Source organism: Gymnoscopelus microlampas (genome assembly GCF_963454915.1).
Source record: "Gymnoscopelus microlampas genome assembly, chromosome: 7".
NCBI lineage: Eukaryota > Metazoa > Chordata > Actinopteri > Myctophiformes > Myctophidae > Gymnoscopelus > Gymnoscopelus microlampas.
Genome location: NC_139944.1, coordinates 23,549,056 through 23,569,424, shown reverse-complemented (window position 1 = coordinate 23,569,424; position 20,369 = coordinate 23,549,056). Strand labels below are relative to the sequence as shown.

At 40.5% G+C, this 20,369-nt stretch overlaps 1 protein-coding gene across 2 annotated transcripts in view; it reads right to left on the bottom strand.

Annotated features, from left to right (window-relative positions):
• atg7 (ATG7 autophagy related 7 homolog) overlaps nt 1-20,369 on the bottom strand; it is a 107,172-nt gene that overhangs the window by 82,133 nt on the left and 4,670 nt on the right. For both annotated transcript variants that reach the window (XM_084062119.1, XM_084062120.1), the window contains exons 6-12: nt 19,315-19,431; nt 16,135-16,281; nt 15,722-15,810; nt 11,311-11,432; nt 9,187-9,277; nt 8,955-9,099; nt 5,455-5,613 (exon numbers count right to left, since the gene is read on the bottom strand). In XM_084062119.1, the coding sequence (XP_083918245.1) occupies nt 5,455-5,613; nt 8,955-9,099; nt 9,187-9,277; nt 11,311-11,432; nt 15,722-15,810; nt 16,135-16,281; nt 19,315-19,431 (870 nt within the window). The remainder of the gene's footprint in view (nt 1-5,454; nt 5,614-8,954; nt 9,100-9,186; nt 9,278-11,310; nt 11,433-15,721; nt 15,811-16,134; nt 16,282-19,314; nt 19,432-20,369) is intronic.

The following is a 20,369-nucleotide window of genomic DNA, read 5'->3' as shown; positions in this document are numbered from 1 at the left end:
ACATGAAGTCAGAAATCACACCTTTTCTATCAGGGACCCGGAGATCTGCATAACTTCATAATTTTTAACTCACTCAATGAAAGCTGAGAAATTGTCCTCAGTGTCTAGTTTAGAGACTGAATTGTGAGTCTAGGTGAAAGCAGGCAGGGAGGTATATATAGAAAGACATTTGACAGACAGTCAAAAAGAGGGCTTACAGATGCTGACTGATTAATGATGACACCCAGCCGACAGGGCCAGCGAAGGCGGGCTGCTTTTCTGAGAGTCTGCAGTGAGAGGAAGTGAGGGAAGTGGTTGAGCGTGCCAGGTTTTTGTTCTCTTCTGACCCTCAGCTCCCAGTACACAATGTCTCATCACGACTGGGAAATACCAATTATCAGGGACTGGTTGTGAAGCTGGCGAGGTCAGCGATTCAACCTCAATGCTGAAAACTCCAGAGCCAATTACATTAAAGCTTCCTTGTCAGATAGACAGTGGGTCAAATACCCTTACCCACTCGCATGTAAACCTGCTAATTGACTGGTATTTTTCATGTTGGCATCCTGTGGAGAAAGGCAGCAATTTTCAATGCTGGTATACTTCATAGTATCAATCTTAAGTCCGGTGGGTGTGAATGAAAAGTGTCTGTCATGAGTTCTATGCACAACCTGTTGTTCTACGAACAAAAATGCTTCCTAAAACAATGTTGGTGTAAGAGATTCGCTGTATTCGTACTGGTGGAGAGAGCATGGCGGAAAGTGTGTGTGTGTGTGTGTGTGTGTGTGTGTGTGCGTGTGCGTGTGCGTGTGAATAGAGGACAGGTCGTGCGGTCAAAACAAAGTGCCAGAAAAAGCTAGACGAGTGTAAAAGCTGTGTATTCTGATGTTCTCTGTTCTCACTCCATTTTATATACGTTTACATGCAGAGTTCAGCATGGAATCTGTTTGGATATTCCATGCTGCCTTGAGATTCAAAGTACGAAGGACATTCTCAATCACTTTCAGAGCCCCTGCATAAAAATGTCCTTAACCACATGAACCCTAGCGTCCCTATTCTGGACATGGACAAGGTGAACATTTGGCATAAATAGGTAAAGATTTGGCAAAATAAGCAAACATTCTGCGAAAATAGCAGATCTACAAGCTCATAACATGTCGCATGCATTGCAACACGTTGTGACCTTGTAGATATTTGATGTACAACAAAGTATGTAGGGTTCAAGTGGTAAAGAAAATCCCTCCATAAAGCCCTGACTCATTTCCAGAATGTGAGTGTGTGTGTGTGTGAGAGAGAAGCACAGCAAGGGTGCCTACAACTGGGGCCAAACTGTTTAATGAGATAAATGATTACTTTTACATGCATGGAGTTGGATTGTACAACTACGATGCGAGTTATACAAGTACAGTAGCATAACTCCTTTCTATACCCGTTTACATTCATCTAATGTGGGAACAGCCACATGACGGTACTTAAAGTTGTACAGTGCAGATTTAAAAAAAAACGATTTTTAGCAGCCTCTGCTGGTCATTACCGTCACTGTAGGCCATTTGTTTATTACTGCGTTACCCAGAATTCCATTCGTTTTCACCGGAAGACGGAAGTGTTTCAAAAAGCGTTCTTTTAATTGTTTTATACGATCTGTGGATCGTTTCTCTTAGCCAGTGAAGCTTTAGTTACCGTGAGCTGTGTTTTCTTTTTCTGTTTTTTTTTTTCGTTCTTCAAATCATACAATCTGTTAAAATCAGCGTGAGTTTCCTTTTTGTTATTAGCGCGGTAGTTCCTGGCCAAACAGGAAACCGGTGCAGTAGTTCCTGGCCAAACAGGAAACCGGTGCATTTCCGCTTCCATTTTCCGGCCAGATGACGTAATTTTCGCGGGACAGTCAACCCCGACCACGTTCAATAGAAAATATATAAATAAAAGGCTTTTGGGGGTGAAATTCATGGAGTGGGTGTTGTGAAACATTTGCCACTCACAAAAGATATACAATTTAACTTTAGTTTTATTGAAAAAGTTACCTAGCATTACTTTAACCGTTAAGGAGGGCAATGTCGGAATGACTCTCCACTGCCAATACCTGCAGTTTTGGGAAATTCTTTATCCAGCAATGTACTGGTATTCCAGTGGAAAATGCATTAAACTGTGTAAAATAGTGGGCCACCACCGGGAAGAAAGTTCTGTGCTGGCTACAGTATGTTCTCAGTTTGTTTCATCAGAAGCCTAGAGGGTGTGAACATTCTATTATGTGGTATACTTTTCCTGCCATTCTTCACCAACAAAAAGCCACAGTATGCACGTGTTTATAGGGATCCAAGGCGATGTGTCAAAAGAATTAGGAGAGCATGCTGTATGCACACACAAGCACACACGCTAAGGACGCGAATTGGATTCCTGCATAATTTGCAGAAATATGTCAAGCCATTCTGTCACCCCTAGTCTGTATGCCTCCCCAGGCCTAGAAGCACATAATAGGCCTAATCAAGTTATCATTTTTGAACAATTACAGGCAAAATAAATATTAATCACATGCAAACACGTTACAGAGTGCAAAGTTATCATGACCTCTTAGATTCTAAAAAGCCCAGGTTTTGCGCTACTAGGGGCAAATGGCAGATTCCATTCTACTGTGCACTGTCTGCATAAACACACAGAGACATAATGACTCGCTCAATGAATATGTATTTCAAAGTGTTTAATGAACACTGTCCAAGTGACTTTGCAGCATGCATTCTATTGAACCAAAACTCAGCCTTGCTCTGACAGTTTGCCTGCTATGCTAATCTACTGAAATATCTCCCTAAAACATCACCCTGCCTAATTAAGTAGCGTAATGAGTGCCAGCATCAATATGCAAAAACAAAACAAAAACAGAACTCTTAATTTTCTGCTTGGTTTGGCTATCGCAGCTGCAGCACCACCAATCCTACTGAAAACTAGAATACACACAAAAATGCAAATGAAATCATTCATTCATTCAGACAAACAATGTCTTTGAACAAAACTAATCTTTATTCGACTGAGTTCTAAGAGGAGAACAAGTAACTGTGTAGTATAAATTGCTGCTAGAAAACACACAACAGACCTGAGATTTCCATAACAAATCTTGACACAAACTCCCTGCAAATATCACAGGTGTTGATTGATGATGAACAGCCTGAAGAAAGTGTTTAGAAAAGAAAAGGAAAAACCTAGAGAAGACCGACATTCATTTGGAACTGCAATTCAAGTCATGACACTTGAATTTCTCTTGGGATCAATAAAGGTCTATCTAATGATTAGCATCAGAATTCCCTTTCTGCCTTACAGGAAGATTTGGAAAGCAGAGATCAGTCGACTGATCATATTCCATTCAAAACCTGACCTTTATTGCTTTATTGTCTCGCCCCCTAGGGATCAGAGGTGAGACTAATCGACACTCAGTCTGTGTACCCAGGTTAAGGTTTTTAACCAATCACTTAGCTTATACAGTATTAGGTCATGTGAGGGGGTTGGCCTTAGCTCTCAACTTCAGCCATCTTCTGCTCCGCCCATGGCAATTGCAATTGGATGCGTCACCAAATTGTGTGGCTACGTCACAGTACATTGACTAGAGAGGACACGTAATTCAACAAATAAAAACTAGACGAAAATGTTAGTGAGGGACGAATGGAGAAGAAATCCAAACAGAACTACTCTTTTTGTTTGTGGGACTAGTTGGGAAGAAATCCAATCAGAACAAATCTCATTGTGAAGGTAGGTTGATCCACCCAGAAGCAGAGCCGTATTAGGCGCCGGCAACGGCCACATCCGCACATGCAGGCCACGCAGGCAACAAAATCAAAACAAACTCAAGCACGGGTGACGGTTACAAATACACACTACAGGATGAGAAAAAAATAGTTTGCAGAACTTTGCACTGTTTGCAGAACATTTTCATAACATTAGGATTATTAGTGTGGTTGCCCCGAAGGACGACACACTATAGTACTTGGGCGACTTTATTCTTTATTTTTTGAGAAACCCACATTTTTCCGCGCTACTCCTCCCACAGTTTTTGCGGCACACACAATCAACCGGCTTCATCGGGAATCGTGTGCTTCCATTTTGCTGAGCGATATGTTGTATAGTTTAATTCATACCACACTTGGTGGAGAGGTTCACGGTCACGTGTCCTATGCTGGATGAAATAATTACATCAGTCGGCCTCATGGTGGCGCTACAGCCCACTTGCAGGATCCAATCAGCACCAAATTTGAATCGCATGTTTCATGGCCTCCAATCCTGTTTCATGGCCTCCAATCCCATTCCTCCCAGCATATTCCTCGGGTCCCGGCAGCCGCAACCCACAAATCGTGCCGGGGCAACCACACTTATGACCCCAGGGAGACAAGAAGCTCATTCATGTCTCTAATCGGGATCCTTTAATAAACGTATACATAAACATAAATAAGCAATTTCCAGAAATAGTGCCTTTCTATTTTTCTTTGTATTTTTTTAGTTGCACCATTTTGGCTTGATTTCATTCAGTTCGCTTCACTCGTTAGCCAGACGCTAACATTCTGCATTGCACCCGGCATGTCTCATTATTGACAACAGAAATGTCAGAGCAAGGTCTAGGACGCAAATGAAGAGTTGACGTCTGGTCACATATGACAACAAGGAGGACAAGACCGCCTGTAAACATTGTGCCGCCAAAAACTCTGTGGGAATAACACTAACCACTAACCTGAAGCGACATTTACAGACTATTCATCCACAAATACATGAGAATGTAAGCTTCCACGCTAATGTTATTTTATCAGATAAACCACCACACGGTACACGATTCCACTAAACTGGAAATACATAGAAGCTAAAGGAAACCACAGCTGAACTGCACTGATTAGATAAATTATGCAAACAAAATGGTCACTCTTAACCACTTAAACCCCAGCATCGGTATTGTGGAGAAAGCTTTCGCTGAAATTAGCAGATCGACAAGCTCAAGCTGTGAGCTTGTCGGTCGGCTATTTTCAGCGAAAGTTTTCCCCAAAATAACAGAAAATATACTAGCATTGAGCCCTGAGGGACTCCGGTTACCCATGGTTAAATTGGACAAACTTTGTGTAAATATGAAATGTCCTCAAATTGAAACAAATGTTCTCAAAAAAGATATACTAACTAGTGGATGTTGTATGACGGGACAAAGGGAGCAGGAGTGAGAGAGAGAGTGTGTGTGTGTGTGTGTGTGTGTGTGTGTGTGTGTGTGTGTGTGTGTGTGTGTGTGTGTGTGTGTGTGAGGGGATTGGGAGAGAAAAAAACAACTTGATTCCCTCCCTTATTCACCCTCTCAGATAGATACATAAGACCTCTGATGACAAAGATGATCATGGGCCAAGTGGAAATAAAGGTAGTGCTTTCCTCAGCTGTTCAAAGCTGAGGAGAGCACTACCATAGCCAAATGGATTGTGCGCACAGGTTTACCACTCACACAACAAGATAAGATTAACTACTCACCACTCCAGGGAAGATTTTGCCGAGTCTGTCGACGGCAGCCATGGCTTTGGACTTTCCTCCGCCAAGGCAGTCCTCAAACTCATAGAGTGGCTGCCTCACTGGATTGGAGTAGGAGATCTTGGCGTTGTCTACAAATGTGATCTGCCTCACCCCCCATCCCTGGATAACAGAGGAAGATGACAGCATATCATAAACTTCAACTTACATATTGATCCTGAGGTGGCTCTATTAATATAATATATTAATTATGCTCATGTTGTGCATTTCATGTTATGTGAAATACACAACATGAGCATAATTAACACGCTGGCTTTTATGGCTTTTTATTATCGGTCTGTGTGCCCTATCCCGTCAGTTTGCTAGTTTGATATGGCCAGTTAACTATCCTAAAACTAGAGCCCAGAATGTTCTAAAGTTTTCTAATCTACCAATATGTAGCCTGATGCTGCTTTGTTGAAAAGATGAATGGGAGACTGGGTTTGTTAATGATCAATCATATGCTATCTGAAAGCAAAAACGGAGTATATATCTGCTGTAACTTTTAACCTCTGATATCAGGTATATCAAGAATTCACAAATATTAGAATGGTACCTTTAATATTTTACTGAAAATGAAAATATCCAATTAATTCTGGTCATTCAAAAACCCACAAAATGTGAAAAGTTTGGCCCGACTATAAACCATCTTAATAGGGTAGGTTATTGTGGGCCAGAAATGTTTGGAATTCGCCAATCAGGATGGAATATGAAAGATTGAACGGATCCGTCTTGATCACTTGACTACAGAGATAATGTGTATCGATTTGCGTGATGTTTGGACAACATTTTTGGGAGTAATCGGCCTCCTAGTGGCTCTATGATAGATAAATGTCCTGATGTTCATGATTTGAGGCATTTTGTTCAAAACGGAGCACTCTTGCAAACTTTGGAAGCCAATCTTAGCCAATCAAGATGGAAACCCAAGAAAGCCTATGGCTTGTTTCCATTGGGGTCCTTTGTACTCAATTCATCGAAACATTTAATGAGAGACAAATATACAACTACTATGCAAAACATCATATTAAAAAAAATCTGAAAGACCAGTTTTGTTTAATGACTATATAGATACTGTGTACCAATTTGCGTGATTTTTGGACAAAATCTGTAGGAGTTCTGTTTTTTGCAGAAATCGGCCTCCTGGTGGCGCTATAACAGGCCCATGTGAAAAATTTGGGGCAGAGGTTCTGCTCTGGCATCTAGGGAGTGCATGTGCACAGTTTCGCTGCCATCAAGCCAATGGTGCCGGAGATTAGCTGTTCACAGACAGAATTACGGACGGACAGGGTGCAAAACATAGTCTTCGCCATGCCTGTCGGCTTGGCGGAGACAATAAGTCACACTCATAGATTGCTCTCTGCAACAGAGAAAATGACAGAGAAAATAAACAGAGAGGAGGACGTTGAGGTACAGCCTAAAATAAACTTCTTTCCCATGCAAATTCCTTTCAGTAACAGTTTTATAAAATACATCCACACAAGAGGAAAGAACACATTCTTCTTTGTCTAAACAAAATGAAAAGCCACCCAGCCATGAAGGTAGCTCTCCATGCCACCAAACCGACGTTGGCGGCATAAGTGTTGGAAAGCGTCTGTTGCCGAACAGTGTTGTGTTGTAGGGAGGCGTTGGATAGTAGCGGGCTGGCAGAGAGGAGGTAGACCTCTCTGGTTGGCTGCTAGGAGGGGTAGGAGGGACCCTTTCAAAAATGCAATACAGAGGTAGTGCTTGCGGTAAATGCATGTGCCGCTTGCTGCAGGCACGCAGTGTTTATTGTTTTAATTACTGTAACATTAAATATAAAAGATATGATACACAAAAATAGTCTACAGATAACCTTGTGCCCATGCCCTAAGCACCCAGCAGTGCAGTCGTTATCTTTATAATTTCTCAAATGATTTAAGCATGCACATGTTATGTGTTTGTTGTTGAAAAACGTCATCAAGCCATAGGCTATTTTTAGCACCATAGTAGCGGTCTGTTGGTGTCGGCTCTCAGGTGCATTCAGCAACTTTTTTTCACACCTTCCAAACGATCTCTCGACTTCGTTCAACTGCCAGTCTGTAGTAATCTGTAGTAGTTTTTGACCTAGTAGTAGTTTGGTGGGGAGCCACCTTAAAGCTGGGTGGCATTTTTAGATTTGAAAGAATGTGATGTCCCCAGGCTTGTTTGGCTAGAGGTATCACTTGGAACCTCTGTATGAAATCAGGAATTTGTGTTAACGTTTATTCCACGTCAACTAGCTCTGTCAATAGCAATGACAGTAAAAAAAAAAACTTTCTAAGACATTGCCAATCATTTTTAACATTTTCCAGAAAATGTCCAAGCCTGCAAAAGCCATGTGTTTTTACAATTGATATGCAATTAATTGCAATATTCAATTAATGTTGAAATCAGCTATTATAAAACTAAAACTAATCTTTCAGCCTACAATCAACTGTTCAGTAAATGTACATTCAGGACTACACACAAATAATGAATGGTTCTTCAGCGGTTCTTTGTCATTCAATGAGAGGACCTGTAATGGTTCTACAGTATATAGCAACATTTGACAAAGGTTCTATACAGTAGAACCTTTAAGATAGGTGCTATACAGCACCAAAAGAGCTTTCCCTATGAATACTAGCCAAATGAACACTTTTAGTGCTATTTAGCACCATTTTTGTTTAGTGGGAGTCCAGCAAAATAAAACAGCAGACAGTTCGCAGCGTTGATGTTTCCCTATCATATTGTGGAACAACAGACCTCTGCCAAGACCTAAACCAGATTGCTCATTTGAAAGTTTGGCCTGATGGTGACGCTAGACAAACGGTCACCAAAATCAACTGGTTTCTTCATCCTGTGGCATTACCTTATATATCATAATACCTCATATGTCAAAAACTAATGTGCCTCCTTGGCTGAGCTAATAATAAATGTTCAATTTGAAAGCAAAAGCTTTTAATGTGTCACATCTGTTTGTGGCCTGCATCAACCAGGACTGGCCAGGTTGTTAATGACAACTTTGATTGATTGATTGAATACTTTATTAGCAGTTTGCAAAAAAAAAAAGAACAGGAAAGTACAGTTCAATACAAGGTCTGCCAAGAGGATTTTAAACCCAAGAAAGCCTATGGCTTGTTTCCATTGGGGTCCTTTGACCTCAATTCATCGAAACATTTAATGACAGACAAATATACAACACTATGCAAAACATCATATAAACAGTTTGAAAAATAAGAACAATATGTACAGTAAACAGTTCGAGGGGGGTAGGCTTTGACTTTTACAGGGGCCAGTTTCAAATTGCAGCCACCTGTAAGTGCTCTTTTAGAGTGGTTTTGTTCCAGCCTGGTTCTACAGGCATCAAAGCCATGACTATGAGCACAACAGACTACATCGTAAAGTAGCTAAACCTTTATTCTTACCGTACTTACAGAGACGAGGAATATATATCTCTATAAATCTACTCCTCTATCCTCTCTTACCATGAGAGTCCTGGCGACGTTGCATCCCAGGGTCCCGGCCCCCAACAGCAGACACTTGGTGCGAACCACCTTGTCCAGATCCAGCGAGGGCACCAGCCTCCACCTCATCAACTTCAGGTTCAGGTCCACAGACGACTCAGCAAGACTGGAGAAAAGACGAGGGGGGACTGAGTGAAAATGCTCATGTGTCCAATCCATACAACATTTCTGATCATTAGATCACTGGAATTACCGTTTTGGGTCCATGCATTCACTGAGGTTGACCATCCGGGGTCCCATAGCCCCCTTAGGGTTTTTCTCCCAGCCAACACTCTTAGGGCACTCTGGGGACAAAAGCACGTCAACCATGAAACATTGCTGTATACCCGGTGGAGGGACAACAGTAGGAGGCAGGTAATACATTAGATTGATATAGAGTTGCTTTTCTAGCTTTAAACATGAAAATCATCCAATGTAACATTCTCTAATACTGAGCACTTTATCTCTTTCCGTGAGAAACAACACAGGGTCCTATAACGGCGTGGCTCCTATTTGGATCTCAGACATTAATGATGACGTCAGTCTTGCCCAAATATGGAGAATTATTGTGTTGTAGATCAGTGGTTCTCAGACGTTTTTATGTCAAGGACCCCCATCTGAAAATATTTTGTTCCTGGGAGCCCTTAACAAGATTTTTGTTTCAGAAATATTCCAAGTTGTTCAGATTCTTCACGATTTTTCGAAAATAGCAGATCTACAAGCTTGTAGATAGCCTATTTTCAAATAGCCAATAGGGTTAAAGTGGTTAAAAACAGATTTTGATGCTGTATTAACTATTCTTGCTGGGGACCCCCTGTAACCTCGTCAGGGACCCCACCCCAGAACCCACTTTGAGAACCATCGTGGTAGACAAACATAGCTCTTACAGAGCCACGCCATAATGACAATCAATGTGGATGTATTCAGTTTTTATCATTTATTTCTGGCGTATCAATAACATAATCTGGCACAAACTGGACCTACCATGTGTTGTGTCATGATCCAAGGAATCAAGGGTAGCCAATCGGAATGGAATATGAGAAATCTGACAGTTACATCTTGATCACTTGACTACGGAGATAATAATGTATACCGATTTGCGTAAGGGTTTGGACAAAATCTGTAGTTGTAATAGCAAAAAATATGTTTAGCAAAAATCTGCCTCACGGTGGCGCTGTAACAGGACGATTAGAAAAACGTTGGGGTGGAGATTCTTCCTTGGCCTACTCGGAGTGTGCATGCAAAGTTTCCCGCCGATCGGCCTAGCGGTGTTTGTAGTGCCATGTTGTGCAAAACGGCCCCTCCCGCAACTTTGCAAGCCAATCGTGGTCATATCGTAATGGACTTTTTTTTTTTTACATATACATCTTGATCGCATGACTACAGAGATAAGGTACCAATTTGAGTGAGGTTTGGACAAAATCAGTAGAAGTAGCAAAAACTGTGTTTTAAAAAGAAAAGGCAATATGGCATTAATATTGTCAGGTGTAAATGGGGGAAATTTCTGCCCTAAGGTAAATATTTCAAAAAGTGTAAATCATTATGTGAAAAAATGTGCGTACTAAGAAATTTGGCACTGATCAGCAGTGGTTTGTGAGGTTAGCTCCGGACAAATGGAAACTTACAGACCGACCCGACCCGACCCTCTTATAGACAGCTAGCCTCATTCATAGCCACGCTGTAAAAAATAAGTTTGTTACAAAACCGTTTTTGTATAAAGACATCATCAAGCAACCCAGTAAACGGACCACAGAAGGCGCTTGATAAAAACTTCACCAACACATATTAACTACTATCGGATTCATGACCTTTCATCTTCCTGGTATAACTTTTTGTCTCCTTTCATCACAAACGCAACTTCATCCTTCTGAGCAGAAACACCTTAGCTTGACCTAGTTTTGTTGAACTGGACTAAGGCAATGGATTGGCTTATCTCACAGAAAACAATACCATGACATAAAACTAAATGAAACAGAGGAGCTGAATAGATTTTTTTTTTCCCTTGAAGAATTAATTAAAAATGAAAACATGCTGAGGAAAGGAGGATGAGATACAGAAAGACACCTCAGCTCAGCAAAAAGCACTACAGATCACAGAGATACCCGTGGGCTCTGTGTCTTTGCTTCAGTCCTTCATCCTCTTAACTCACTCCTCTACCTCCTTTGTTGCTGTCCGTTCTGTCATTACCATTTAAATTGCTTTCATCCATTATTTTAGGCAGATAAAAGAATAAAAGGGAGAACGTATGGGATCAGGATGACTTGCCAGTTAAGGCAGTGTGAAGGCAAGCGTGTCTGCAAGCATGTGCACGCACACGCACACACACAGTAGGGATTACCTGTATTGAGGGAGATTTGAGGCAGTTTGACCTGGACGAAAATGCTGTGCAGAATAGAGCGGCTTCCCTGAAGCGTTCTGTCTCTGAAACACAACACCTCCACAACGTCCAGTTTAGAACCCCTGAAACACACACACACACACACACACACACACACACACACACACACACACACACACACACACACACACACACACACACACACACACACACACACACACACACACACACACACACACACACACACACACACACACACACACACACACACACACACACACACACACAGAAATAAAAGAGACTAAAGGCACACTTCAAAAACACATGTACATACTGTACGGTACACACAGCTTGTATACAATGCACCTATTTAAACAGACAAAGATACATACTGTACATTATTTCATGTAATCCCTCTGCCAGTCCTTTTCTCACACACACACAAACACACACACACACACGCACACGCATGTGACACATTCACCACAATACGATGAATACGATAAACACACATTCACACAGTAACACATTTCCCCTAATAAGGTGCTAAATGACCAGGGTCAGCTTACACTGTCAACCCCCAATAAAAGAGCTCTTGGAGACATCGTGACTCCATTATAATCCTCCCATCACCCATGTAAGCCAGCATCAACAGTTTATTCAGAATTGTCTCAAAGTGTGGTCATGCACAAGATTGATGAGGTCTAGCTTGGAGGGGAAAACAGCCTTTTGACCACAGCGCACGTACTGTAAGCTTAAAGCTGATAGCAATCTCACTGTGACCACCCTGTTCAAATAAATAAATAAAATAAAAATATTTGGGATACAAATGACCAGTGCCAGGAAAAACCCGGCTCTCCGGCGGAAAAACGGGCACACAGTTGAACCTGGGGGTGTGTAGTCTTCCGAATAAGCACTCTATAGAATAGGCATTCTGTTGTTGTAACAACAAACTAGAAATACTGCATCATGTCTCCGCCAGCCAGTTTCAGTTTACATCCATGTCTGTCCAGACTCATATTGTCGCTGTTGGGCAGAAACCTTGTATCTCCACATTTCATCTTTTTATGTTTCTTTTCTAAACTTAATGCCCATTTTATATTTTGTCATAACGTCAGTGTCACAAAAAAGTAGCGAAAATAGACAATCTACTGATCTAGCTTTGTAGATATATCACTTGGACAAAGAATAGTATCGTAGAAAAGATAAAGCGTAGTGAAGCTAACTATGAAAGATGGTCTTAGTCAGCAGAATGTAAAAGCTGAATGTAAAAATATAATTAAAACATTCAATATTTTCACACTGTACACTGGCCCAGTGCTGTAACCACCATTTCTGAATGATTTGGATATATAAAGATTAACGGTTTTACCACTTTAATAGTAGATTAAAGTGGAATTGTATTCTAACAACAATACCAATGCAATGCAAGACCAAGCTTGGCTACACTGTCGCTGAGTCGCCGTTGAAGTGTAACTCAACACAATTGTTGAAGTCATCAAGCATGTGTGGGAGAGAAACTGGTTGACACAAGAATTTGTTCGCCCATTACTAGGAATTGTGTGTAGAGATTGTAGAAATGGTGAAACAAAAACATGATTGGTTGATGCTTAACCGCTGGACCGCTCATTGGAGTGCTAGAAAAAGTTGAAGCCAGCTGAACTTTGTTTGTTTTTAGCTTTGGTAGCTACTGTAGTTTTGCGTGTCAGGGTTAGGGTTTGTAGCTTCATGTCACTGGCTTCCATTGAAAATGACTTGCAGCCTAACGCTTTGTCGCTGCTAGTGTGAATGCAGCAACACAGAGATGAGACAATATTACAAATGCTAACCAGGGACATTTTCTTGGAGAACTCTAATAAAAGCTTTCAAGCCTAGTATTAACAGTAATTATAAAAAAGTACTGTCAAGTTACAGCTGTGGGTGAAATACGGTGGGCATCCAAGTTAAATCGATATCATTAACTATGAATTACTGACAAAATAAAACAGACAAAACATCTTTCTTCAACATAACACGGTACATCTTTCCATTATGATTTCACCACACACTAGTTCTAAACTGTGTGGGATACTATGAACTTAATGGATGGTAAAAAGGGATCAACTTTCCACTGCGTGGGAGAGTGACTAAATGCCAAAGTGTGTATGTGTGTGTGTTATCTATATCTATAAAAATGTCACCTACTGTCAATATTTGTGTAAATATTTGAAAACTCCAACATTCTTGAACTAAATGGTGTGTAATAAATCTGAAGCTTGCATTGAATCACACTGGTGTGCAGAAGCCTTTCTCATTTGTAAATACTGTCTTCAGTTTATAGCATACTGAATATCTCGTTTTATTGTGTGTCCAGTGTTTAAGCCTTCAGCTCTTTGCACAGAGTCAGATGCGATTTTTTATTGGTCAATCAGTTTTGAAGGCAACCGGGATCGATTGAAAAACATCTAATCTGGCAATTTTGGAGTTGGTGTGCTAGAGATCAAGCATGAGTTGTCTTAAACATTGTCTATTTAGTTTTCCCTTTTGTGTGAATAAAACTCTCTCTGTGCAAGGAGCCTTTTGGTACAGTAGAGCTGAGCGATAAAACAAAACGATAGATCAAAATAATGTTAAGAGCGATGATAGACAAGGAGCCTATTTCCTATTGAGACAAGCCCTGCGGTACAGTCAGTACCAGCACGTTCACTTCAGCCGCTATAGGCGAAACATATAGGCCTCTGCTGTGCATATACTGTAGCAAAAAACAGTAACGACAGATAAATGCTAATAATAATAACAAAAAGCCATAGCCTACTCAAATTTTAGAGCACTGTGCATTGTGTGCAACGCTAGTGTGCGCAAAGTGCAAACAACATTAAAGTATACTATGCAAGACGTAGATTTAAAAAGGGAGCCCTGAGAATGTGGTGTTTCTGAGAGGTTCAACTGGTATTATTTTGTTTGAGGAGCTGAATTAATGTTAAATTATTATATAAAATTATTATATTATTATTCAGGTGTAATTGCATGATTGGCACATTCCCTGTGTTGCTGAAGAATGTGATTGATATATTCCTAAGCAATAACCTAATTTCTGAATAGTTGGCCCACATTTCGCCATGTTTGCAAAGTGGCAATTGCCTAGCCTCGCGTGGCCTGACTATTATATGTGAGGACGTTTTTTTTCTCGCAAGGGGCGGGATCTAAAGAAGACAATTGATTCCCACAATTTCCAGATGCTTCCGACTACCTGTCTGTAATTAGGAAGCACATAAAAAGAGCAGTAACTAGTGCGGATATCCGGTCATTTCCCCACTTCCATATCCCCTGTGCAGTCGTTCCAAAAACTATTACTGGAAAACTACTTACTGGTACAGTTGAAGTTGCTGAGTAGAAATAGAAATTATAGATACTATAAAATGTTAAAAGACCATATCATATTTTAATATACATTTTTGATATTCTGCGGAAAACGGTTTGACTGGAACTTCATTTTGTTATCCGTCGGTCTAAGCCTCGCTAAGGACGCAACTGCCAGGGCAGAAGAGGGGGAGTAAATGAATTGTTGGTCACCTGTCTCTCCTCTACAGTGCTAGCACTCCTCTGTAGATTGGAGGTGCCAAGTGCAGTAGAGGAGGACGGGTGTTTGTGTCTGTATTCAATAGCATAATTATTTTAATGGTCTTTTAAATATAGCAGTGTGCTAAAATTGGATTTCATTATGTTGTACAACATCCATTTAAATGTTTATATCAGTCATAGGCTATAGGGAACGTGTAGCTGTGTAGACTGTTAATTGATTCCTTGCAATGTGGTAGGATCCACTCCCTATAAGGGAGGCTGCAGGGGCATTATATCAGTTGGACGTGGAGCAACACCTACTGTAGGGGAGAGCTTGGCCCATTTTTGTTATTCAAGGCCTTCACTGTAAATTAAGCTAAGTTGGTGGGAGATTTTTTTGGGTAGAATAAAAAAGCCCAAACTTGCATCTCTGGACTTGGCCAATCGATCAACTTTACACTTCCTCTTCTCAATATTTTAAACGGTTGAAAATGACGTATTAGAGAATTCAGAGATTGTGGAAGAGATAGACTGACTTGAGAGACTAGGTCAAAGATGACATTTCTATGTTGCAATGTATTGTATGTGTCTGTACGAGTCTGTGTATAAGATCAAATTTAGTATAGTCTGTACTGCTAGCATAGCTACATGCATATAAACAACTATTAACTATGCTAGTAGCCATGCATAAAGAAAACATATCCGGTTTGTTAGTTTTTTACCTTTCCATGCTGCACAAACTGTTCTTTTGAAACAGCATCTTAAGAAACACTCTACTGCCTGTTACTTTTGATTTTCACCTGTATGATGCTGTTTAAAAATAACATGTACACACCTGTATTGTTGTTACAAAGATAACACACACTCTTACCATCTGTATGCTATAAGGATCAGTAGGTTCCTCAAAGGCCAGCCCGGATGTTGTGACAGAGTGCATGGGTCATAGACACCCACGGTAACCTGAAAAAAGCAAATAAAGGCTGTTTACATTACCAGTCTGTGCGAGTATTTTACACCTGTAAAAAGGGATATACTGTCTATTACAATAAATCCAAATGCAGAAACAAGTTGGTAATTGACCATGTTCACAAGGTGGCCATTTTGCATTTACTCAGGGTTACCCCCATCGAGGTGGAGACAGTGGAGTGGAGGTCCCCCAACCAGAGTATGACAAACCCTATATACTTGGTTGACCGGGGTCCCCCAAGGGTCTATAATTATCCCTTTTCACCTTTACACAAATCTTTCAGCCAACAATAGCCCCAGAATGGGGATTCTAGGTACCTTCTTGGTATTGGTGAAGAATGTATCCCAGTCCTCTAGGGGAGCCACCTCAATGTTGTCTTCTGTGTACTTCATCAGGAAGTAGGGAACGGCTGTGGCTCCACTTTGGCTGCACAGCCCATCATAGGCCTCCAGTAACGCTGTGACCTGGGTGACACAAACACACAATTGAAGACCTGGTATAGAGCGCATTTCGAAAGTATCCAACTTCCATTGAAAAGTGGGTGTGTCGTAACAAACATGGAGAAGAACAGTTGATTGACTGATGGGTAGATGTCATGATATTATTGGTTGAAATAAAAATGGGTTGGTTCAAGCCTACATAAGTCATATTTGTTTTACAAGCAGAATTCATGATTAGATTTTGATGTTTTTGGCATAACTTGATAAATAGATGCAAATATGACCTCCCGGTCATATCCGGTGTTATCAAACGGTTAAAAAGGCATTTTGCCATTTCATGTTGACTTTAATGGCACATGCTGATGTGAAAATCCAAAGAGAAACATAAACTGCCTCTTAGGTGAAAACATTTTCATACTGTAACTGCAATGGTATCTGTACTATTTCCTGATTAATTAATCACTGTTTTAAACTAAGCCTCCTAAAGAAACAAGTACCGGTATATTCTGACCTTTATTTTAATTTTATAGATGAACATTTTAAAAGCACTGGAAATGTGTAAGCCAGTTCCAAGTGCTTGTTTTTCTGAGCCAAGAGTAACGATGACTGATGCAAGATATCCATGATGAAAATGGTGAGACTGGTTAAACTTGAAAGCTCTTAAACATGATCATACGAGATATTATATCAAGTCGTTACATAGCCCTGGTGGGTGATGTAAACACTGACATTCTATGTCAGACAGAGAAAAGATTATTCCAGTAAGTGTATTTTTATGAGTTGGCTTCAGTTATTGCCTTAAATCCATAAACATGAGACACAACAGACTCTGTTCCAGCAAAGGTCACATCATATTGTGATAAAAGCCATCAGCATTACATTCTGTCACAGCCATAAATTCTTCCACAGCAGTCCCCGTGTCTCCATGCTGTGTTGCTGTGTTTGCCTTTGAAAGCCACGGTCTGTAATTGCACCGGGTGTGCTAGGGGGAGGAAGTTGAACTATGAAGTTGTCTGAACCAAATGTCTGAACCTGCGGTTCCTCTCGTACTGAGCGGGATTACTATTGCAACAACACATTATTTTTTTTATTGCTTTCAAGCATGATGCAATTTGCATGGTGATAAACTATTGAATCTTTTTAGTTTGACAAAAAATAAGCTCATACCAGAAAAAAAGAGTTGTTTATTACTCAATGTAAGGGTTTATGTAAACATAAACGTATATGTATCCCAAGTCCTTTGTAAGATTGAAAACTAAAGACTAAACTAGATGATGAAAAAGTAGTAAACACTTTTATCTGGTAGATACAGTACACCAATCTTAGGAAAACAGCTATAATGCAATAGCGCCATAAGAAAATATACGTATTGTGGCGATCCGCTCCCTGATTTTATTTTCACGTCATTCACCATTTTCACACCCCATTCACAAAACCTGTCAGTCAGTCACCTTCCTTCAGTCTCCGCACATTAACTTGGTGGATTCAACACCATGGTACCGAGGTAAAGGGGAGAGTGGTTACTCCGTGGAGTTTAAGCTTCAAGTCTTTTGAAGAGTGGAGCCTATTAACGGGCGGAACGCGGAGGTTGGAGTGGTTTTGGAGTGGTTTTGAAGTGGGGTTATTTTGTTTAATTTGTTTATTTTCTGCGTGAATCTGTTTGCCAAACAGGATTTATTTTTTGGGAATCAAACTATTTAACTGTGGGATTTTTTTTCGTCTTGAACTGAACTGATTAAACTGAGAGCATTATAAATGTGAACTGTGACACTGGGTCGGAGATGTGATGGCTCATCTAAAACTTGAGAAGATGAAATATTCTACCAGGGGTTCTGTTGAGAAATTTTACAGGGTTTGGCAGCCATTTCTGGATTATTTTGATCAAAAATTCCCGGCTGGGGACACTTAGGTATGGGACGGTGAACTAATAATTTGACAATTCTTGTATGGCAAGTGACAATCTGTATGAGAACGACATGTTTTTTGTTTTTGTTTTAAATTTTATTTTGGGTTTATTTTCTGATTTTTGTATTACTGTCTATTTACTTAAGGTATTGTTAATGTACGGTTAATGTATGGTTATGTTCCTTCCTGTAAATGTATGTATTGTTGGTGTTGAAAAATCAATAAAAACAATTCAATAAATAAATGTGAACTGTTGGACTGGTCAGAAAATACACAGTATACAAGAAAACAAAACTATGTGTTGTTGAGTCTATTCCTTATTCCTTATTGTGACTGAAAACAGTTTGGTGTGTACATTTACATCATGTTGTGTGGTATATGCAGGTTGCATGGCTTTTCAAATGTGTATCCTTGAGGTGGATTGTTACACTCTTTAAGTTATTTAATCTAAAAATGTGTCGGTTGAAAAAATGAGAACTTAAAGGGTAATCCGCTACAGTACAGTATGTATAGTATATACATCATCAGCAAACATGACAAAGCTACAATGAAAAGCCATTTGCTCTACTTTTAACCTATAAGAAATTGATTCAGCCTGGCTTCTCCTTGTGTGTGTGGTGGTGCATTGAACTATATTTTGAATACGTTTCTGTGATCCCAGCTTTGAATATTTGGATGTACTGGCCTTTGACTCAAATACTGTTAAATCTCCCAAACAACATAAAAACCTCCAATGACTCTGCCAACATCTGTTGTGTAAAGACAGATTAAAAATTGTATTGTTGCTAGGAAACATGTGAAAACCCATGTCAACATCCTGGCATCTGTTTATACTGTACCTCTAGCCAATGTAAAATGATAAAAAATGAATAAACCTTCTGGCCAATTTTGGTCGGTTTTGGCTAACAAACGGCTGTTCCTTCCTGATAGTTCATGTTGTTTCCTCCTCCCGGTTACAGTTACAAACAGGAAGCTCACAAATGTTGTAACATTCAGGAGAGCGGTGTTATTGTTAAACCACATGAACCTTAGAATCCCTTTTCTGGGCTTGTCATAATAGGATATTTCCTCTATTTGACCTACAACACAGTATGTGTGTTTAAGTGGCCTGAAACCATCAACATTTTTATACTTTGTGCCTACATTACCCACCTGTTTAGCTGAGAAAACTTGCTCTAGCAGAGATGGCTGCTGGACGATCCTTATCCCCTCTGAGAAACAGAGCGCAGGGAAGCAGAACCAGTAATAGAAATGATACTTCTTCAAATCCTGAGAGAAGTAGAAAGGGAGAGGGGGTATTAAGGAAATGGCGGATTAAAGAGGAAACGAGGGGACGAAAACAAAAATCAACTAGAAAAAGTGCTCCTCGGAGCACAAGTCTCCACCAGGTCAGGTAGGTTACTGTGGCCTCCTGGTGGCGCTATAATAGGCCAACGTGAAAAGGGTGCCATTTCTTTTTAGGCCTTTCACGGCAATCGGACACTGCATGCATGATTTGAGGCATTTTGTTCCAAAAATGTTAAATTAGACCTGCTGGTGGCGCTATAACAGGCCAATGTGAAAAGGGTGGCATTTGTTCCTCGGCCTAGTGGGAATGTGTGTGCCAAATTGAACGGAAATCGCACACTGCGTTCATGATTTGAGGCATTTTGTTCAAAATGGACCTATCCTGCAAACTTTGTCAAGTCAATGTTAGCCAATTAGGATGGAATATGAAATATCGAACACATCCGTCTTGATGACATGACTATAGAGATACTGTGTACCGATTTGGGTGATTTTTGGACAGAATCTGAAGGAGTAAGAGCAAAAAATGTGTTTTCCAAAAGTCGGCCTCCTGGTGGCGCTCTAAAAGGCAGATGTGAGAAATGCAGGGCAAAGGTTGTTCCTTGGCCTCTAGGGAGTGTGCGTGCAAAGTTTCACGCAGATCTGTGCAGTTATAGGTAAAAACGTGAATCGACCTGTTATAGCGCCACCATGAGGCTGATTTGAAAGTTTTGAAGTGGCATTTGCTCCTTGGCATAGTGGGAATGTGCGTGCACAATTTCACGGAAATCGCATGCTGCGTTCATGATTTGAGGCATTTTGTTCAAAACGGACCAATCCTGTAAACTTTGGAAGCCAACCTTAGCCAATGAGGATGGAATATGGGAAATCGGACAGATCCGTGTTGATCACATGACTATAGAGATACTGTGTACCGATTT